We start from the raw sequence: 23,074 nt of genomic DNA, 5'->3' as shown, positions 1-23,074 counted from the left end.
ATGTTAGCTGAATCAAAATCTGTATGTCTCATTTTTGCCAGTGACTTGAGGTTATAATTCATGAGCCTGAGATGGAGCAAGTGCATCAGAATACATACCGGGCACCCACAGATGATTCTCTCTATGTCTGACAGCTGATCTTTCATATTGATGTTCTGCTTCAACTAGAAAACAAAGTGATTTTAGGGAAAATGAAATTGTGATATTTTTATACATAAAAAATAGATTAAAATATTTTATGGCGCTTGATAAGGGCACGGTATTTTCATAAACTATTATGAGAATCTCCATTTCCTGTACCCAATATGTTTTAAAACAATGAGGCTAGCGACAACACTGTATTCAAAAATTTCTTCTGGGCATAATGAGCTGTTATTTACGTTCAGCCCAGACTCCCATGCACTGTGCACGTCACAGTGATATTTTCAGAATGATAGTACCGTACTCCAGGATGCTGAATTCCTGCAGAATATAGCTGTACTTACTTAGGCAGGAAAGTTAATTAATACATGAAAAAGTACATTCAGAAACAAAGGGTTTTACTCTTTTTCTTTTCTTTTAGTTATCTAGGAAAATCACCCAAATACTCCATTTTTTAAACTTTTATATTAATAAAGATTTTATTGTACTTCTACAGGTATCTGAAAACATTGTCTCATGTGATTTGGTTTAGAATAGGTGCCCTCTGTGCTCAAAATCACTGAATACAATGATTTCACATTAAAAGGATGAAAGACTTTGAAGTAAAGAATACCCCAGGAGGATAAGGTATTTCAGGATCTTTGAGGTAGAGTACACAAAAGCACTGTAACATTTTTAAAGGACACAGGCTCTTAGCAGCAGCCAACCTGATCTATGCAACCTTTGTATTTCTTGATTACTTCAATTGCAGTGGTCAAGTCCCGTGGTCAACATGTTCTGCAGAAGTGTGAAGCCTCAGAGCGTAGAGAAGATGAATATATTCTTCAGACCTTTGGGATGGGTGCAAAAGCAGCTCTGGAAGGCTGTATGAGGCACAGACAAGGGAGCCCTGGTCTCTTTCTGACGGCCAGAGAACGCCCATACTTGGGGTGCCCCGGCTGTGCTCTCCCTCAGAGCTTACCTCAGCATCTTTGTAACAATGGTCTTATCATGCCTCTTCAGGAAAGCTCGGAGTGCTGGTATCATTTCTCTGCACTAAAGGTGAGCATTATATTGTCAAATCTCTATAAGACAGTTTTGAAGCATTCAGTTCCACCAGGCGAGCACCATCTGTGAAGCACTCAAAAGCAAAAAGGCAACATCTACATCTAATCACAGTGTTATTAACACTATAGGTGCTTACTGATATCCTAAGTATAGTGTTTTAATTATACCATAAACCTAACCCTATTCATTGAACTTAATAAGTATAGAAAACTGAAAATGGGCTTTGTGTGCAGGTAGGCCTGGATTAGAATTAGAATTCTAATTTAATTCTATCTAATTCTATGTGACTTTGTCAAGTTACTTAACTTCTCTGAGCCTCAGTTTTCTCATGGATATCATATCTAACCTTGCAGTGAGTGGGGAGGGGGCGAATCCTATCTGTAAAGTGCCCGTCACACAATAAAGGTTATTTCCTAATAGTAAGAGACTATTAATGGGTTCACCGGTAATACTGCTGTTAAGCATGTTTTCCACAGCAACATTAAAAAGGTGCTCCACTATACTTAATATCTGTTTTAAAATGTATTATTCATCACCATTACAGCCCCCAGGAAGTTACCTCATTTTTCTCAGATGGAAGTAATGCTAATTTCTAGAAGTCAAATAATCACTGATTTCAGAAATGTTAAGAGCTAACATTTATTGCGTGCTTACTTATATTCACCCCCATGCTAGTGAAGTAGATACATTATTATCCATAACTATAAAAATGTTGGCACAAATTTGCCTGTAATAATATATGATGCTTTGTTCCAATTCTTGTCCTAAATGTCAGTTCTATGAAATTGCTTTATTCATGCAACTTTCACATAATCGAGTTGTCCTGCAGTGTTTAAACTCCCCAGGTGGGGCAGGAAGAGGACAGCAAAGGGCAATGCCTGAGGTCAGGAATTGTCCAGAGACTCCCCAGCCCCGGGCTTTCCCTTCAGGGCCTCAGTGCAGACAGGTGGACACGGCCACACTGGACGTGGGGACCGTGGCAGAGTGCACCGCCACGTCACAGGGTGCCTCTCCTGCTACCCTTTTGATGTAAACTGAGGAGGGAAGAGAGGTATCCTACTGCCATCAGAGGAGATCCCAACAAGAGCAGCAAGGGGCATAGACGGGAGCTGCATATTCCCGCTCAGACAGTGTATGGCAGGAGTCACAACAGGGACAACTGTTTATAATGCACTCGCTCGGGAATGTAAGACAAAGGAACTCCTTATTTCATTGTGAGATTTCACACATTGAATGTTTTTATTCCAATGTGTGGAGTATGAATTCCTTTTCTCCATGAGAGAGCTGGACTCGCCCAGGCCACCCAGGCCTGTAGTGGCAGCATGGAATCAGGGTTAACAGTCTTGCTTCTGTCTCATTGTGAAGCATGTTCCTGTAACCGAGCCCCAGGGTAACTGGGACAGGTGGGAGTCTGGCTTTTTGCATGAGGATTAGTTCAGTCCCACAACCAGTTCCAGGGTGCTGCTGGGTCAAGCACTGTGCCAGCCCATAGCGACACAAAATTAGGTAAGTCAGGGTCCCCGTCCTCAAGGAGCTCACAGTAAACCAGAGAAGATCTGGAAGCCAAGAGTAGAGAAGAAGTCTTTCCTGGTAATTCTAGTCCTTCGGGTTACACATGAAACTTCCTCTCAAGCTCAGAAGGGCTAATAAGTGCCTGGATGGTCACTCAATCTTTTACCTTCTCCATAGTTTTCAGAATAACAGGGTAATTGTTGAAGAAATTGGCGTATATGTTCAACTGGCTTCCAAACTTTATGAATATTTCTCCCACGCAGTGAGCTGGGCCCCATTCCTGTAGTCTGTCTCTCAAGTCATCTAGAAACCACCTGCAATATGAGGAAAGCGTGGCCATGAAATATTGGCTAGTGACAACCTATAAACTTAAAAAATAAATTTGTGGTCAGTCGTTTAGGGCAGGGCTTTTGTCAAATCCTTTTGTCTTGACACTGAGCGGTTCAGATTTGACAGGAAAGGAGGAGATGGGAAGTGAGGTTGCAGGTTGAGTCAGGTGGTCGTCCACCGAAGACCTTCCACCAGTTTCCACCGAAACTCAGGCTCTTCTTTCCATGTTTAGGGAAAAGTACCTGTGAACCCGCCACTCCTGGGTAATTAGGTTGCCAGGTGGTCCGTATTTTCTATATATCATAGAAATAAAAATAGTCCTGTTTTATTTTGTATTGCAGAGGGAAAAGCCATACACTGGTGTAAAGAAATCCCACATCCTGATATTAACTGTGCTATGTTTATGTATGGAGAAATTAATTTTCCTTACTCGGACTAGGTAATTCCTTTCCTTATATTTGTACTTTTGAAAAGTTGTAAAATTAGTATCTTTACAACAGAAAACAATTACAGTATTCAATTTTTAAAAATCTAATGGTCTAATGGTGTTTTAAAAATCTAATGGTCTTTTGAGCCTAGAAAGATTAAAACTCCTAGAACACAATTTCCTCTTTCCCCTCCAGGCCTAGGTCTGCCCCACACTGCCCCAAATAAAATATGACAATACTAACGTGTAATGCCATGTGATCTTCACCTGAAATGTCAACCATAATTTCATGAACTAAAATTAAAATGTAAAAGTAATTTAAGAGAAAAATCAGAAAACTCATTCTGTTTGAAATACTATAGGCACTGTTCTTGGTTAAGTTTTATCTTTCAAACACATGGTCTGTATATAATGCCTATTTAGACATATCTAATGAGTTAAAAAATACATCTATATCCCACTTGGCAGTTGGCTTACAGCCCACATTATATTTTATGTGTATTTACATATTTTTAAAATACTGGAGTGATCTAATATTTAGCATCATTTTGACTTAAGGTTTCAGTTGTCAAAACTTCTGTCGTTGTCTTAAAACCATTGTCAGGTATTATTACCAATAGCCGGATGAGATTCTATCATAATGACTGCACTATGTAAATGCCCTCCTCCTTGGTGGTTCCTGGGGTTGGGTTTGGGGATGAGTGAGCGCGGGGTCGGCGAGGTCCACTGCGGCACCATTCACTGTAGGTGGACCGGCCCTGGGTGTTGTGTGACTGGGAAAGAACCTTGGGGCTGAGCTCCGCGCTGCAGGATTCAAGATTCTCTCTTTGCCTGTTGTCTGACCTTAGGGAAATCCTTTAAGTTTTCTGACTTTACTTCTTCCTCTACAAAATGTGGGTTCTAACACCTGACTTACAGGGTTCTGTGGTTGAAACGCGATAATAAATGTGGATGTGTGTTGCAGAAATGCTAGACGGCATGCATGCACTGTGTTACTGTCGCACAGGACCAAGCCTCTGCCTGTCTGCACCTGCTTCACCCACTACTACCCTTTCTAAACGGAAAGACAGAGCCCTAAAAGTTATATTGATTATACTCAGCGTTTGAAGTCAGACCATAGCTGATGGGTCGGTTAAACCCTGTGAACCTTCACGTCCACGTACCACTTCTTTAAATGCCGTCCTAGTGTCCTATCAGAAAAGCAAGGAGTAGCACAGAGATGGCTCTGTGCTATGTTACACGTAGCACATGTTACACGTCCGAGATGTGTAACACGTCCAGCCTCTTGCCTCAACTTCTTTTTAGACCAGGATTTATTCAAAAGAAAAATCTACTGGCTGGATTTCCCCCAGTTATATTTGGAGGGTTCTTTCCCCCTAAGAGAAACTTTCAAGAAAAAAGGAAGAACAAACCAGAATAAAGGTTGAAGCTTTTTTTTTTTTTTTTTTTTTTTTTTGGTCAGGAGCAAAACAAATAGAAAATTCTTATTATGTGATAATTGGCTTACCAACTCAAGCAGCAACTCAAAATTTGGACCGTTTTTGCTGAGACTTGATTTTGTGTCCTGAGGATTCTCTTCTATAACATTTCTTTCCTGAGGATTAAATGCAGACTTGGTTATTTGGGGCAGGCCCTGGGATGTCTAACTGCCCAGTCAGCGCCAAGCTCCCTGAGGGTTCAGAAGCTCTGCCCTTCAGCCATAACCATAGTGGCCCTGAGACACAATGAACTAAGCACTCGACAAATTTGATGCCTCTCTTAAATTAAATGTTACGTTAAAAAAAATAATAACCTTTTGCTTCCTAGGAACTGCATGATACTTGAGAAACTAAATGCAGTGCAGCTCCCGTTCGCCTGGAGTCAGGAGAGGGATTCTGCTCTTGAGCTGCTCCTCCCAGGTGCCTGGGACCAGGCCTCTGCCTCAGCTCTGCTCTGTCACCAGGCAGCAGATTGCAAACAAGTTATCTTGCTTTTAAGCGCCAGAAGCAAAAGCTCACAGTACTTTATAAAATTCACCTCTTTGTTCACCTCGTGAAAAAGCGTCAGAAGTAATTCACATGCCATTTCTAGATCTGTTTCCACGTTAAATATGGCTTATTCTTTCTTTACTTTGCCTTGTTAATTGTTCTTGTGGCTTCCATATAATTTAGCACGTTAAAAAAGAAAGCCCCCCCCTTCGGCCTGCAGCATCCCAGGGTCCACCCCAGCAACGGAACAATGGTCCCATGTTTGTGCTGAGACGCATGATAATTAATGGCCACTACTGCTGCCCTTCCTAGTCAAAGACAAAACTACCTATAGCAACCCATTGATATGTAGGGGGGAGACTGAAAGAAAACACCAATTTATAAGCAAGACTCCTTTTGCCTTACTCTACTCAGGCAAAAACAAGTTTTTATTCTGTACCTGCAGCCGTCCCCTATGGCTGCCTGAAGCCTTTGTATAAGAGCCCTGGTCCTGGAACTGCATGCAGCCAGCCAGCGCCTGAGCCTGAGCGCTTCACAGCTGCCCCACAGAGCCTTTCTGCCCTGTCCTTTGTCTTCCCCGTTCGGGGCTGACCCATAGCGGCCTGGCACGTACTTATACTTAAATCTACTTTGAATTTTGACACAATAATTTCTATGCAAGGAACACTCTCTTCTTTCAAAATAAATTATAGTGCTGATAATTTATATGGAGAAATGATAACTTCAACCAGTCAGGGTGACACCCGTAGTTGTGTAGGTAGACGTGGTTGCAGGCATAAAATGAAAATGAAACTCAACCTGCCTGGCTGAGGTTAAGAGAACCCAAGCGGTACAGATCGGATTGTGGATCCCACAGACGAGGGAGGCCCCCTTATCTGGGATATCATCTTTTTGTACAGGCCCCCATGAGTGCTCAGGCATTAAACTTAAGGAGTGGACTCCTAGACCCCCCTGGCTATCCTAGAACCTGCTTGCTCATACTGGGGCTTTGTTTCATCTCTGGCTCAGCAACAGCTTTTTAAATTTTTTATTTATTTACTTTTTGGCTATGCTGAGTGTCTTGCAGGATCTTAGCTCCCTGACCAGGGATCGAACCTGGGCCTCCTGCAGTGGCAGTGCAGAGTCCTAACCACTGGACCGCCAGGAATTTCCAGCAACAGCTATTTTTTAAAGGTAAAATTTTCTCTGTGGCTAGGAAATCAATTTGATGCAGTAATTGTGTTTGAACCTAAAAACAGTGAGTTCTCTCATTTTATATTATCCGTCTAATTATTAGGATTTTTAGAGTCTATTTTTTGGTTAAGATACCATCCTCTCTTCGTTTTTAGGGATGAATTTGGATGAAGTAACAGGGGCAGCAAACTTTGCACATTTTTAAGAAAACAATTATTTGGAGTTGCTGGGCCTTTGCCTTGGCTCTGTCCATGACCCGTAAGCAAGACCTTGGATCACATGTTAGGAATTTTCCTCTAGGATCTTACTTATTGCTAACATCCTAGTTATTGCTGGTGCTTCTCCCAGAAAACACTTGGCTGCCTGAATTAGGGACCAGAAATAGTTGTGAAAATGACAGGTACAACTATGTCATATGTCATTGTCAAGAACAACTATGATTCTGGCTGTGACTCATCACTGTGGTTGTATAGTATCAGTGTAAACACTATAGGCATATCAAGGCCAGGAGTTAACTACTCACTGGGCAGCAAGATGATAGATAGAGTGAGTGAGCTATATATGTATCTGTCCATATGTATATACATGTGTGTGTGTGTGTGTATTTGGTCCTGGATTTGGCAGACAAGCCCTCTTACACAGGACCCTGTGGAAGGGTCTTTAAAACAATTATCTCAGAAGAAGGCATTACTTTCCACTCCTATGGCTGAGAATTTGTGTGCTTTTCTGGACAAGTATCTACACCTTTAAAAATAAACCCCGAGGTGTGGAGATACTCAGCTTCTCTATTTTATCTGAATTCAGCACCTACGTTTAAGCTGTGGTTTTCCTTCCTAGGGTCCCCAAATTTGTTTCATAGGCATCACGCACAAGCTCTCAAGTGTATAACAGAGAACCAAATAAGGATCTAACACCTGTTTTTTCTGATTTGATTTTGAAAAAGGAAGATATCAAAGACATTCCTAGGCACTAAGGTGTTTCACATTTCTGTAGTTTTATTACAGGCAGACCATGTAACAAGAGCAGGCCTGATTTCCAGCATGGAGGCAACTTTAAGCCCAAACTTTCTGCATCATTTTATTAAAGTGATTAGATGATTAGGTTGAAAAGACTTAATTCAGTGTGGATTTTATTTGGCAGTGGAAAGAATGAAAGTATCTTTGAGAGGAAATGTTCTAGGTGACCATTCTTTTAGGGGTCAGAGATTCCAGAAATTGTTCTCAACAATAGTAAGGTCTTTCAGATGTAAAATGAACACTTCACAAGAAGAGGCACTTATAGTTTTGTTCCTTTTGCTTTCTTCAAGCTATCCTGCTCCAAAGAAGGGCATTTCTGGGGCCTGTATGTCCATGGTTGAGGGTGACAGCTTCATTCTTAGGAATAAAGGTTGATGGAAGAACTTCAGTAAGGTTTCCAGGGAGTCAGGAATGACCAAGATGTTGTAAGGACTTTGGAATAATTTGGAACCTGTGTGATGTGGTTACATGTCGATTATTCCCTTAAGTGAACCAAGGGGAAATGAGTGGTACTGGAGCCCTGGGTGCTATATTTCAAAGGTTTTCACAGGCTGAAGGAGGGATGGAGACTACATCCACCTTTTTGGGAGAATAATCCTCAGAAATCTCAAAGAGATAGTGGCCACCATAACAAGGCAAAAGGACTCTGAGAGGCAGAAAGAGCATCTCGATTAAATGCCTCCCCTTGTGCCCCACCCCCTCCTGGTCATTCTGCTAACAGGAATTAATCAGGCTGCGCCATCTATGTATGTGTCAGTCTTATCCACCCCAAAGGCAGAGGCTGTGTCTTATTTTATGTCTATCCGCAGGGCTAGCACAGTGCCTAGCACATGATTGCTTCCTGTAAGTATTTAGGGAACTGAACTGAGAAGCTGGGGACTTGACCTCTGCCTGAGAAGTGGTTTGTGATGGTTAATTTTATACGCCAACTTGACCAGCCCACAGAGTGCCCAAATGTTGGCCAAACGTTATCCTGGGTATGTCTGCTAGGATGTTTTTGGATGAGATTAACATTTAAATCAGGAGACTGACTAAAGCAGATTGTCCTCTCTAACGTGGCTGGGCCTCATCCAATCAGTTGAAGGCCTGAGTGGAACAAAAAGGCTGACCCTCTTGCAAGTAAGAGAAAATTCCTCCTACCTGATAGCCTTCAGACTGGGACATTGGCTTTTCCCTGCCTTTGTATTTTAACTGAAACATCAGCTCTTCCTGGGTCTCTAGCCTGCCCTGCCTTTGAACTGGAACTACTCCGTTAGCTCTCCTAGTCTCCAGCTCACTGACTCATGCTGCAGATCTTAGAACTTGGCAGCCTCCATAACTGCATGAGCCAATTCCTTATAACAAATCTCTTTCTCTATATATACACTCACATCCTATTGGTTCTGCTTCTCTGGAGAACCCTGATGAATACATGGTCCGTGAGCGTTTCCTGAAGAGAGAGATTTAGGGGTGGGGCGTCAGGGAAGCAGGGCTCGGACCTCTAAAGGGTTTAGATGTCCCTGCGAATGTGTTTATGAAGACTCCTCTCGGGGAGGATGCTTGTGGTTGGGAAGAATAAGCCACTTCAGGGGGAGGAGCGGCCGCTAAGGTGCACAGTCCGCTAATGACGGAGGGCGGGGGCTGAATAACTGCAGGCCTTCCGTTCTGCTGAGCAAGTCTGGTGGAGGGGACGCTGCCTCCAGCCGTCCACCCTGTTTGCCCCTCCCTGCACTGTGCTGTTCTCTAAAGCCAGGTGGACAAAAACTTCCAGAATATCAGGTTAATGGGGCAACACACGATTTGCCTGCTGGGGGAACCCACAAGTCTATTCCTCCTAACACTGTCCATGGTGACTTTGTGTTGGGGGTGGCATCCAAGCCTTCAGTCATCACAGATAGGTGCTTTTTCAATGGGCATGAAATGACATTTTCATAGAAATCAGCTCTCTGAATGACAATGCAATTTTCAGTGTTTCCTGAATCCAGATTATTTCACTTAACCAAGAATGTACGGATTCTGAATATAGTACTGGCAAAATTATTTTTTCTTGACTGAAGAACTAGCTTCAAACCCACTTTTTTACTTTTATGAATTTGAATCTCAACTTAAATTTAAAAAAAGAAAAAAAAGAAGAACCATTTTTAGTTTCACCAAAAAAGTGTCCTGGGCCACAGATGAAAAAAAAAATTCTTTAGGTTATGTTGGGCAGAATGCGAGTATCCAGTTCTTCCCCCAAAAGCCAACTAGTTTTACTCCCGTCAGTGTGATGCCACGTATGCTTGTAAGTGGCTTAGATGTTACTCACATTATGAAACTACAAAGCATACTTTTTTAATAATAATCCATGAAAAGGTAGTTCTTAGGAGATATGACCAGGTGAAAGCTTTCCAGGCAGAATTATCCGTTTTTGTTTATGAATTTCTTAAGCACATGTGTCTAACTGTACAGTGAAGCAATGGCATAAAAATGCAGCAGCAGCTTTACCTTCATGAGTAAATTGCATGTTGCCTTTGGGTCACATTTTGTCAGAATAACATTTCCTTCAAAGTCTGCTCTTTTTACTACATTTCTTCAGCAGGAAATATGACAAAAATTCCAGAGGGTTGTCCTGAAAAATCCACCCCCCCCAAGCAAATTTCTATTTCAAATACAGGTCAACAGAAGTACAGCAGAAAACACATTTTTTAAGTAGAGTTTTCATCTCTCTACCTAATTAATTTGCAAGTCCAGAAAACAAAGTAACTGTTATTCAATTAGAGTCAGTAAATGGAGCTTTCCAGTTAATCTTGATTCTCAGCTTATGGTCGCAGTTCAGTTAGGATGCCAAGATCTTGTGGGAGGGTCTCAAGATCTTCAGAACCAAAGTGGCCCACACTTTTTAGCCAGATGAGGAAAGGGGACAGGACAACTCTTGTGTCTTCACAGGAAAACGAAGGTCTGGGGGAGAGGCTCCAGCAGCAGAATTCCCGGGGAAAACACCCCGTGAGACTCCCAAATTTGGTTGCCGCCCTGACTGTAGGTTTGAGCACCACCAAAATTATATCATACAAGGTTATTTTAAAATAATTTGACGGTAATAAGTACCATGAACCTACACCAAACATGTTGACTAATTCGTTGGTGTTTGGGGACGGTGCGGAGAATTTCAGGGCCTCAGGATCATCCCTGTAAACGTCTCTGATCATATTATCAGCAAAGTTTTCCAGGGCCTTTACCACTGAGCTGCCTGAGGATTGGCTAGTGCGGTGCGGAGCTGAGTCTTCAGGGAAGAAATTCATGGCTAACGGCAACTCCCCAGGGTTCTCATTGGACAGCGTACCCAGGAGATGTCTGGTGCTTACCCAGGAAGCCAAGTTGAAACCACGATAGATAAGGAGAGAGTGTCCAAAGACGTTGTTAAAGCACGCACAAAGTGGAATTACTACAGTGAGAGGGAAGGATTTGAGAATTTTTCCTTGGAAAACTAGAGACCTTACACAGCATCAGGTATGTTAGTATCACCCCCTACTCCTGTCCTATTCTCAACTGCCCCTGAACTGAGCACTGCATACAACTGTCCCTCCGTATCCACGGAGATTGGCTCCAGGATCCCGGCAGGTGCCAAAATTCTCGGGTATTCAAGTTTCTTATGTAAAATGGTGTACTACTTGCATGTAACCTAGGACATCCTCCCGTATACTTTAAATCATCTATTGCTTAATACCTCGTACAATGTTAATAGTTGTCAGTGCACAGCCCAATTCAAGTTTTGCTTTTCGGAACTTTCTGGAATTTTTTTCCCCTATATTTTCCACATGTGGTTAGTTGTCCTAGGATGCAGGACCCATAGGTGCAGAATCCACGGATACATATGGCTGACTGTATTTTACTTTCCTATAACCTTGCCATGGTCTTGGGGCAGAGTGTGTTCTGTACACTGCCTCTACTCACTGTGTCCTGGTATGTGGACTGACCTTTGTAGAAAAGCGTTCAAGATTTGTTTCTGATGAAAATGCTTCTTCAGGCTTTCTCCCATGCCTCTGCCCACCCAAATTACTGATTTGCTTACTTCTGTTCTTCTGTGTTCTCTTTCCCTTCCTCTTATCTAGCCTTCCTTGCCCTTCATCTTTTTATATCTGATTTCACATTTTCTCAGGTTTTCTGCCATAATTGTTTTAACTGTTGAATAATGTTTATGTGAAATATAAGCCACTAAACGTGTTTTTTAAAGCCACTTCTGACTGAAATTAATCACAAGACAGAAAACAGTGCATCATGTGATCATCTTTAACTTATCGAGATTTTTCCTATATGTCTATTTTATGCAGCTAATACATCTTGGGTTCAGAATCTCTCAGTGGCTTTTTTTCATAAATTGATGCACTTCCTCTGAGGAATTGTGTCCCAGAGGGATAAACTGGTAAAAAACAATAAATGCAAACTAAAAATTTATTTAAAGTTGGGGTTTTTGTACTTTATGCGGGCCTCTCACTGTTGTGGCCTCTCCCATTGCAGAGCACAGGCTCCAGACATGCAGGCTCAGCGGCCATGGCTCACGGGCCCAGCCGCTCTGCGGCATGTGGGATCTTCCCAGACCAGGGCACAAACCCGTGTCCCCTGCATGGGCAGGCGGACTCTCAACCACTGCACCACCAGGGAAGCCCTTGTACTTTGTTTTATTCAAAGGAACACTTACAGAATTTTCTTTTGAAAGTTCAATCAATCCCTCTGCCAGAGCTTGTATAATTTCTTGGTTATTCAGAATGTTAGCCATACTCATGGTGTCAGATACAAATTGCCCTGAAAATATAAGGTGATAGGCCTGTAATTAAAATATGTAAGAGATATGATCAAGAAGAAAACTCAGTCCTCACAGTTGCTTGTTAGTGGATAAAAACGCAGACTAAGAATAAAAATTCTACTATGCCATGTTATCTACCATGATGAAGTAGAAAATGAGCAAAAGCGTCTAGATGTGTAGCGTATAGAAAGTACCCACCCTGACAGAGCTTGTATTGAATGAAATCTGTAAATTGGACAAGGAAAGAACATGTGAAAAAAAACCTTATAAAGTTTAGATTCTCAATTCCACCAAAAACGCTTCCATATTCTGCATTCGTTTTGTGCTCAAATCCGTAAATATTTTAAGTCCATAGGGAATAACATACAAACATACATACACAGACATCTTCTACATTTTAAAAATATTTTTAAAAACTTGCATTTATTTGAAAAACAACCTTTTTCCATTTGACTTTTCATTGCTTATGACCTACATGACATACTTCTATCATTCCTCTTGCCACTTTTCTTTCTAGTCCTTAATATCTGTGAAAGAACCAGGAAAAATAATTTCTCCTTGTTTATAGTCTCATAACTTTTAAAATACTGGTTGAACATCTACTAAATGTGGTAGAGTTAAAACCAAGAAGACAGGGCTTCCCTGGTGGCGCAGTGGTTGAGAGTCCGCCTGCCGATGCAGGGGACACGGGTTCGTGCCCCGGTCTGGGAAGATCCCACATGCCGCGGAGCGGCTGCGCCCGTGAGCCATGGCCGCTGAGCCTGCGCGTCCAGAGCCTGTGCTCCGCAACGGGAGAGGCCACAACAGTGAGAGGCCCGCATACCGCAAAAAAACAAAACAAAACAACAACAAAAAAAGCCTAGAAAACCAAGAAGACAAATCCCTGCTTTGGAGACCTTTGTGTAAAGAGATGTAGGCATATGTTGACATAAAATATCCCCATGCATATTTGTGTGTTACAGCTCTTGTGTAGACAATAATTATGTTAACAGATGTCAAATAAGGAGCAGGGCAGGGGAAGGGAAGAAGTAAGGCATATGACTTGATTGGTACAGTGCTTCAGTGACATGTGAAGAGTTAGAGAAAAATGAGTAGGCAGTTAAAGACACAGGAGAAACCTATTTAAATAGGTGGGCTTTGTTTGTTTGTTTGTTTTTAAACACTTCATTTTAAAGAACTGACTGGTTTAGATGAAGATCTAAAGTTGAAACAGGAAATGGTTTCCAAAAGACTTTATTGTGATAATTGGATCATGAGTATGACGTGTAAATGAGAAAACACATTCAGTGATGTCCGATAGGCTTGTCCATGGAGCCCATCACCAAATTAAATATTTTAGATAGAAAATAAATAGAACTTAATTATAGAACAATTTAAGTCATGGGTGCTGTGGTCTAAGAGATGCTTAATTGGGATGTTGGCAATTAACTTTCAGAGCAAATTGTAGAGGGAAATGGACCGAACTCTCTGGCTTAGCAAACAGTGAATTTTGCCTAGGTAAACAATTGACTGACACAGAATTAATAAGATGGTAAAATTTGAACCCCGGAACTAGCTTCAGCATTTTGAAGATGAATATATTTTTTCTTAGGAGATATGAAAAACAAAGGGAATAAAGTTTTACCAAAGATGCTTAAGAGTCAACTTTTACTTGTGCATTCCTACACTTGTATTCACTCTGGATGTGTTAACAAGCTTCAAAATTAAGTTGCAACAGAAGTAGCAAGAGTTCTTACCTGTCATCCTGCCACTTACGTTCCTCTGCAACTCCTTGAAGAGAGGACTTAGCTGTTGCCTTACTGATTTCAAGGTGTCTTCCAGGAAGTCGGTGAGGCTGGACCATGTCTGCAGCTTTGATTCGCTGAAGTAGGTGGAAGGGGGCGCCCTTTCCCACTGCCGTCCCAGCCAGTCACTAAGAACTGACATTATTTTCTCCTTTTAGCATCGCAGACTTAAGCTCAGATGAAAGAATTCTTCCTGTTTACAGGATGAAAAAAACTTAATTGCATTTATATCAGGCTTATTATCCTTTCTCATTAGAAGACTAAGATAAACACCCATAGTCTGCTTTCAAAGGTAAAATTAGAAACGCAAAAAGGATGCAATGAAATCAAAAATTAATAGCTGCTGGATTTTTGCATCAGAAAGCAGAATAGACACCCAAGTAAGGATATACAATTGTATGTTTACCTCCTAACAATAAAAATACAGAAAAACCCCACTCTGCCTGGTTTCCCCATCGTGTCATCCAAAGTCATCCCCATTGTAGCCAAGCCTGTATCTTGTTTACATCATGTCAAGCTACTCTTTCTCTACAAATATCTCTACAAGACTGTACTGGGTGCTTCAGAAAGTTCCTCTCCTTGAAAATCAGTGACTGAATGTTACAGGGCCAAGTGAAATTTGATTTTCTGTCCTAAATGGACAGTTTGATTCTTCTCCCCACATTTTTTGCTGATAAACGTGAAAGTATTTGTAACATGTTCTTCTAGAAGGAGAAGAAGAAGAGTGGGAAAAGGAGGAAAAGGAGACAGAGGAGGAAAAAAAGAAGAAAACCTATTTTATAAACAGCAGTGTCTGCACCCCGCTGTCTCTGCAAGGCTGATTCCTCCCTGCTCGGGGCCAAATATGCTCTCATTGGATGATGGTGCTATATAAACTAAAATTAACAAACACTTCTGCTACAAAACTATATTAGGTCGATGTGCTTTTTGTTGTATCTATATGGAAACTTTTCCCTTACAAGCCTCCCAATCATGCCGGCTTTCCTCAGTCTTGAAAGGCCCTTAGCGTTCAGGATTAGAGAAGCAATGCTTTATATAGTTTTACATCACTCTGAGTCCTCTTTGATAGAAGGTGAGGGATTTTTGAAGGGGTAAATGATTAACATTATTATAGCAAAGCAATTTGGCTCTCTCTGTTGGTCAGCCTATGTTACATTTTGATCCAACAGTTGCAGCTTTAGTATCTAAGTGAAATTTTGCTCTCAGGTGTATTTTACCTTTGTTCTTCCTCTCGGATAATGAAACTTGAGCTGGTCCCTTCACCATCTCTTTATAGCTGCAATTCATTTTTCCAAATGAAAGCACATTGATAATGTTTTACTAAGAAAAATTGTTCTCTGTATTTATTATTTCTCTAAATCAGCTACTATACATCTTTGTTTAGCTGTTAAAGCTGGTGTTTTCAACGGAGTTTTTGCAAGTGATGGTTTGAAGCAAATATTTGCAGTAATAATCCCCTTCTGAGCAATAATAATCCCATTCTGAGTGATGAGAAATGACCTAGTTTGGGAAGTGACAGCATTCCTTCAGAGAGGAATGAACCATTGCCAGAACCAGGATTATGAGCTGTGCTTTGTCCTTGGTGATCCTGGAGTTGGTGGCTGTCATTGGGCACAGTGGTCAGTGCCCATATTCCCTTACTGTGTTGGTATGAGCCGGTGGCAATCCCAGTGGGGGGTGGTCAATAACGTGCCAGTCAGTTGAGACAGCTGAGAAAGAACTTCTGTTCCTGCCTCTGCACAGCCAAAAATACTTTCATGAGTTTGCTCACAGGTTTTGCCATGAACAGTTAAATATTACTTAGAAGCACTAATGAGCTGGCCAAGAAAGGCCACTTGTAGGTCTTGTCTTCAATTCAAATCCCTCATGGAATAGTCCATCAACACTTTGCAGTTCACCCCTAAGTGCTGAAGTCCAGACACTTTATTCAGGAAGACCGACAACAGGTTGGAGAAAGAGGCGAGAAGTTTGACCTGGTGCTAATTTTCAAATTTGGAATTCTCAGGCCAAAGACAGAGAAAAGTCTACATATATTTTCTAAAATAGCCTGATTCAAAGAAGTCTCATTGTCACAGGGGACAGATTTAAAACTGTTAAACATATAATGGAATACAATGGTCAAATTTTAGCATTAATTTTACCCCTTCTTTGGTGACACAGCATATAGATTGAACTACTTCAAATAAAACTATAGGGTAATATATTTTAATTCTTTGTGGTCTAGGAGTAAATAATTACTCCAACTTGTTTCAGTTGCTTGCAACGAGATGGTAGTGGCTCAAAGGTCGGGGTGTCTCTCACTTATTGGTGTCTAATGTTTTCACTGACAAATAGATCAGTGAAATTAAAGAGCATTCATAAGTTACCTACACATATATAGTCAGTTGATTTCAACAAAGATGCAAAGGAAATCCACTGGGAAAAGGATGGTCTTTACAAGGAATGGTGCTGAAATAATTTGATAGATAGCCACATGTGTTTAAAAAAAAAAACAAAAAACTCCAATCCATACCTTGTGTTCTACTTAAAAAAAGAAAAAGCATAAATCAAATGGATCACAAACCCAAATTTCAAACTTAAGACTATAAACAATTTAGGAGAAAACACAGAAGTGACCTTGGTTAGGTAGAGTTTTTAGATATGACATCAAAAGCATGATTTATAAAACTTAAAGACGGATAAATTTGACTTTATCAAAATTAAGAATTTCTTGTCTTCAAAAGAAACTGTTCAGAGAAGGAAAAGATAAGTCATAGACTAGGAGAAAATATTTGCAAACAACTTTTCCAGAATATACAAGGATCTCTCAGTAAAAAACAAAAAAACCTAATTTTTAAAATGAGCAAAAGATTTGAACAGACACCTCACCAAGGAAGACAAATGGCAAATAAGCACATGGAAAGATGCTCAACGTCATTAGTCATTAGAGAAAATGCAAATTAAAACTACAGTGAGATACCACGACACACCCACTTGAATGCCTCAGATTAAGAAGACTGACCCTACCAAGTGCTGGGCAGCTGGAATGGAAATATAAAATGACACAACCACTTTGGAAAACAGTTTAGCTTTTCTTTTTTGTTTTTTCCTAAAGTTAAACATACACCTATCATATGACCCATTCATTCCACTCCTAGGTATTTTCCCAAGAGAAATGAAAGCATATGTTCACAGCAGCTTTACTTGTAAAAGCCCCAAACTGGAAAGAACTCAAATATCTATCAACAGGTGAATGGAACAAGTTGTGGTATATCTATACAATATAATCATTCCCAGCAGTAAAAAGGAATGAACAATTGATAACAGCATGAAGTGGATGAATCTAAAATAACTATTTGGAGTGAAGGAAGCCTGACAAAAAAGCATGCATACTGTATGATTCCATTTATGGAAAATTCTATAAAGTGCAAACTAATATATTGTGAAATCAGTGGTTGCCTCAGGTTGGAGTGGAGAAGCAGAGTGAGAAATTGCAAAGTGGCAGGAGGAAACTTTGGGGGGATGATGAATGTGTTCATTATCTTGATTGGTTTATGGTTTCACATAGTGTGTAGACAGACATATGTCAAAATTTATCAAATTAGGGACTTCCCTGGTGGCACAGTGGTTAAGAATCCGCCTGCCAATGCAGGGGACACAGGTTCCATCCCTGGGCCGGGAAGATCCCACATGCTGAGGAGCCACTAAGCCCATGTGCCACAACTACTGAGCCTGTGCTCTAGAGCCCACAAGCCACAACTACTGAAGCAAGCACGCCTAGAGGCCGTGCTCCGCAACAAGAGAAGCCCACGCACCGCAACGAAGAATAACCCCTGCTCGCTGCAACTGGAGAAAGCCCGAGTGCAGCAATGAAGACCCAACACAGCCAAAAATAAATAAATAAAAATTTAAAAATCACTTAAAAAATTTATCAAATTACACACTTGAAATACTGTATATCAATTGTACCTTAATAAAGCTGTTTAAACAATTTAAGTAATGCCGAGAAAGATGAGTTTTAGGTGTCTGGCTTATGCAGTAACTGGTGAATGATGACATCTTAAGTGAGGAATCCTGGGGGAGGGGGAGGTTTGTGCTGGGAGGCAATCAAGAGTCTGCTGTAGGCGTGTGAACTTTGAGATGCCCATTAGCCATGCAAACTAAACACCCACATGAAGATGTCGAGTAAAGCCTAGATATGAGTGCAGCTGAGAGATTTTAGAGCTGGAGACATAAGTTTGGGAGTCTTCAGCATCCAGGTTGAATGTAGAGTCATAGGAATAAATGAGGCTCCCTGGGGGAAGAGTGTAGTCATGGAAAGGATGTGAGCCCGAGATCAAGTACGGGACACTTTTTTTTTTTTTTTTTTTGGTGGTACGCGGGCCTCTCACTGTTGTGGCCTCTCCTGTTGCGGAGCACAGGCTCTGGATGCACAGGCTCTGGATGCACAGGCTCAGTGGCCGTGGCTCACGGGCCCAGCCGCTCCGCGGCATGTGGGATCTTCCCGGACCGGGGCACGAACCCGTGTCCCCTGCATCGGCAGGCGGACTCTCAACAACTGCGCCACCAGGGAAGCCCCCGGGACACATTTAAGGGTCTTGAGGAGGAGAAGCGGGAGCCAGCAAAGGAGTCTGAGAGGAAGAGACCCCTGAGATAGGAGGCAAACAAGGAGAGGGTAGGTAGTATTGGGGAAAGCACGGGAAGAAGGAGAGTTTCCAGAAGTCTTCACCCTCCTCGAATGCCGCTGAGAGGTCAAGTCCCGGTGAGGATGGAGAAGGGACCGTCGGATTTGGGCACATGAGAGTCACTTATAGTTTTCCCAAAGTGATTTCAGCAGAAGGAGACCACTTGGACGAGCTTGAGGGGTGAGTGAGAGGCGAGGAAGGTGAAGGCAGCCATATAGACCAGCAGTTCTCCAAGTGTGGCCCCCGGGTTAAGCAGCATTGGCATCACCTGGGAACTTGTTAGAAAGGCAAATTCTCAGTCCCTGTGCCAGACCTACTGAATCCGAAACTCTAGGCTGGGACCCAGCAATGCGGATTGTAACAAGCCCTCTGTGAGTCAAATACACGTGAAAAGTTTGAGAACCACTGGTATAGTCCACTCAAAAATTGGTGAGACAAAGTTTACGGTCTCTCTTTTTGGTGGGGGGGAGCGAGAGGGGAGGAGCTACTACAGGTGTTCTTGATTTGATAGGAATAATCCAATAAAGAAAGAGGACTGAGGCTGTGGGGGAGGATTTGAGCATAGGAATGACGTCTTGGGAAGGTGAAAGGCGATGTGTTACAGAGTCCAAGCGGAGTAGTTGATGTTTGATTCGAGCAGGGGTGCTTCTTCCATCGTAACAGAAGGGAAGACAGAATGAAGGTAAGAGGCGGGATAGGTGGTGGATTTTGTGGTGGGCGGTAAATTAAGGAGTTTCCTTAGGGAAGTAAAAGGCGAAATCAAGTGAGAGTTATTGAAAGATTGACTAAAGGAGAGAAGGGGGCTTCCCTGGTGGCGCAGTGGTTGAGAGTCCGCCTGCCGATGCAGGGGACACGGGTTCGTGCCCCGGTCCGGGAAGGTCCCACATGCCGCGGAGCAGCTGGGCCCGTGAGCCATGGCCGCAGAGCCTGCGCGTTTGGAGCCTGTGCTCCGCAACGGGAGAGACCACAGCAATGAGAGGCCCGCGTACCGCAAAAAAAAAAAAAAAAAAAAAAGGAGAGAAGGGACAACATAGTCATTTTAAGAGTGGGGAAACGAATTTACCAAGGAAAATGTGATAGGATTGCTTATCAGAGCTGCAATCCCATTTGATATTTATGCCATTAAAGTTAGATCAGTAAGAACAGTTGTATTACTCTTTCCAACAGTCTTCAGCTGCTTTAGTACAGGCAGGCATAGATTATGCAGATGGTTGTGTTTTAACCAGCATTGGGACTTAGCCAAATGAGCTGAGATTTGGCCAGGAGAAAAAGAAACAAAGAAGTTCAGATTCTTTGCAAGAGAGTAATGATAATGACGAACCAGTAAATCCAAGTTTCATGAGGAAGGAACCAAGGTCGAAGCCATGGTGATAGAGAGTGAGAAAGTGGGAGTGTGTGCATTGGAGGTCCTCAGACGAAGAACTGATAGAGTGGGAATACTTGAGTATATGATTTGGAAGTTGTACTCGGAGAGACAAATGCTTGAGATCAAGATTTCAGAGGTGATACAGCTACTGGGGAGGACAAGCTCAAGAGTGATGCCTGAGGCGGTGGGAAAGAGATTTGTGACTGAGAAGCCTGGGCCTTCTGACTGAACCAGGGGCTCGATGGTTCACCCAGGTGGAAATTATATTTGACACGAAGTTCAGCGATTATTTTGGAGCCCAGAATGGCGGTGGGAGATACATTGTTTGAAGACCATTAAGTTTCACTTGAGACCATTTTTGTGTCACCAAATCTATTATTCTTTTCCCTTTTCACCCTCATTCTCTCGGCCTTTGAATACTTTACTTTCCCTCATCCTTTCTTTTTTTCCAAAACAAATTTTAGAAAATTTGTTTTGCTCTCATTTTAAAAGTAATACTAGTTCACTACAGAAAATAGAGGCAAATAAAAGACATAAAAGAAAAAGGAAAAAAAAAGAAAGGAAAACTCACTCATCCAATTATTGTTAGCATGTTGGTATACATCCTTCCAAACCCCTTTTATACACACACACCACCACCACCCTCCCCGACACATACACGGGATTTAAGCATTGGGATCACACCTTCCATATTCTTTGTAACTTACTCTTTTCAAACTGATTTTAAAAGTAGGAAATTTGAAAAACACATCCAGAAATAGATGGTGTTAAGAGTTTGTTATATTTCCTCCTAGAGTTTTCTATGCCTATTTTCTACATAGTTGAGATTATGTAATTGTAGTAACTGTAAAAAAAAAAAATTTTTTTTACAATAATTTATACTTTGTTTTTTTTTAAACTCCTTCCTATCCTTTTTCTTTTGCCTCATGGAATCCTGCCAGGGTCATGCTTTGTATGTACTGAATAGTTCAGTGAAATCTGAGGATTAAGAACTTTAAAACTCACAGTTCCCTAAGGAATGGGTAGTAAGAAACAATTTGAGAAACTTTAATTTCACACTCCCTCTCCTCTGCTTGATTAAAAAAACAACAAAAGCAGACAAACAAAAAAAACATAGCCCATGAGTCCATGAATACAGAGCTTTTATTTAACAGATATCTGTTAAATATGGCTGATATTAGACAGGTAGGCACTTAAGATTATCAGCTACCACACATCTTTACAAGGCACTTCACCATTTTTAATACTCAGAAGAAACAGAAATACATTTCCTGGCTGGCTCTTGCCACTAGTGACTTTATTTCTTTAGGGACAGTTACTCTGACCACTAACCCTGATGCCCTTTCCCCCTAAATACCTGAGTATGTGAAGTATAAAGAGAAAAAAAATAAAAAATAAATGTGACTGAATCATTTGAACTGACGGCATTTTATAAATCCACAAAATACCATCACGAGGTAGGTATGACCACTACCACTCAAAACTGACCTGATGCTCCGAGTTGTACAAAGAGGTCCACATGACCCCCTTCTTCTCCAGGGGCCACATAGCTTCCTAATTTCTCCCAGAAGTCTCTCACTTCAGGCCTCAGTAAATTTTTAATACCAATTTTATAGCCTGAGGGGGGAAAGATCAAAATGTCATATCTGCTCTAACACTGTTCACCACCATCTAGAAAATGAAACCAGAGCTGTAGGAACCAAAGCTCATTACTTTAGAACACTTATTAATAAATTAAAAACAGTGAATATGTAATCTGTGATTTTTAAAGACTATTGTTTTTCTTCAAAAGCCATAGGAAGAAGATAAGATTTCCCCTTCATTGGTTCCTTTTTAAATTATTTTGTTTCTTTTCTAAGAGGGGAAATTTAACTGCATTTGTACCTCCACCACTCAGAGAGAAATACTAACAAATTATTTTCCTCTAGCTTTTTTCCTTGTACACACCCATGCACAGAGACATATATACTGCTTTTAAAAATAAAATCGAGATCATACAATTTTGTAATGGACTTCTTAAAAAGATTTTGGGGGCTTCCCTGGTGGCGCAGTGGTTGAGAGTCCGCCTGCCAATGCAGGGGACACGGGTTCGTGCCCCAGTCCAGGAAGATCCCACATGCCGCGGAGTTGCTAGGCCCGTGAGCCATGGCTGCTGAGCCTGCAAATCCAGAGCCTGTGCTCCGCAACGGGAGAGGCCACAACAGTGAGAGGCCCGCATACCACAAAAAAAAAAAAAAAAAGAAAAGAAAAGATTTTGTTTTCCTCTTAATTATGAATTTTCAAATGATCAATGTTGATAAATATTTCCCATTTAAATAAATATTAAAACCACTGTTCTTTTAATTCAACAACCAAATAAACCTTTCATTGTGATATAGTGAATTCATTAGCAGCAGACAGGTTGGAAAGTCATTGAAGGCATTGATTTTTCCCAAAACTTCATGCCACTTTCTGGAGGTCACAGTTCAACTGAATAGAGAACTGCCACATGGTTACATTCTAGTTTTTACCTAAACCTCCATTACATTCATAGTCAAATAAGTAATTATGGCATAGTCTTATGTAAAGAAGACAAATAGGAGAATGGACTCATTTGATTCCAGTTTATTCACCCTAACTCTGTCACCAGTTATCCTCTGTGCCCAGCATTATGCATTTTTAAACATTAGAGAAACTATCTATGGCCCACATGGAGATCAAAACTCTGATCTTGCTTTCATGTGGATCCATTAAGCTAGCCAGTTGTAAATGATCAAAGTCAATTCCTAGATGCCCAAAAAGAAAAGTGATTTCATACCTTGAAAGCAACCATTTTGTTACAAATAAGAAATTTTTGCAAAAATTTTCTAGGTAAGCCATTGAATGTAGTCTACTAATGCCATCCCTTA

The 23,074-nt window shown here is 41.3% G+C and overlaps 1 protein-coding gene and 1 non-coding gene across 2 annotated transcripts in view; both read right to left on the bottom strand.

Moving 5' to 3' along the window:
* The window catches only part of ECT2L (epithelial cell transforming 2 like), a 77,272-nt gene that overhangs the window by 13,430 nt on the left and 40,768 nt on the right, over window positions 1-23,074 (bottom strand). The window contains 13 exon segments of the mRNA XM_089921676.1: window positions 99-164; window positions 849-901; window positions 904-1,004; window positions 1,103-1,176; window positions 2,867-3,014; window positions 4,870-5,051; window positions 10,077-10,143; window positions 10,145-10,200; window positions 12,268-12,371; window positions 14,109-14,291; window positions 15,798-15,831; window positions 15,833-15,891; window positions 21,675-21,837. Of these exon segments, the coding sequence (XP_089777802.1) occupies window positions 99-164; window positions 849-901; window positions 904-1,004; window positions 1,103-1,176; window positions 2,867-3,014; window positions 4,870-5,051; window positions 10,077-10,143; window positions 10,145-10,200; window positions 12,268-12,371; window positions 14,109-14,291; window positions 15,798-15,831; window positions 15,833-15,891; window positions 21,675-21,837 (1,290 nt within the window).
* On the bottom strand, window positions 6,499-6,571 carry TRNAG-GCC (transfer RNA glycine (anticodon GCC)). Its single transcript has one exon. It is a non-coding gene; the product is annotated as a tRNA-Gly (tRNA).

This window comes from Delphinapterus leucas, chromosome 12 (genome assembly GCF_059928025.1).
Source record: "Delphinapterus leucas isolate spDelLeu-1000000601 "Yukka" chromosome 12, BTC_Dleu_Yukka2, whole genome shotgun sequence".
In the NCBI taxonomy this organism is placed as follows: Eukaryota; Metazoa; Chordata; class Mammalia; order Artiodactyla; family Monodontidae; genus Delphinapterus; species Delphinapterus leucas.
The sequence above is the reverse complement of the archived record's forward strand: the minus strand, read 5'-3'. Positions and strand labels throughout refer to the sequence as shown.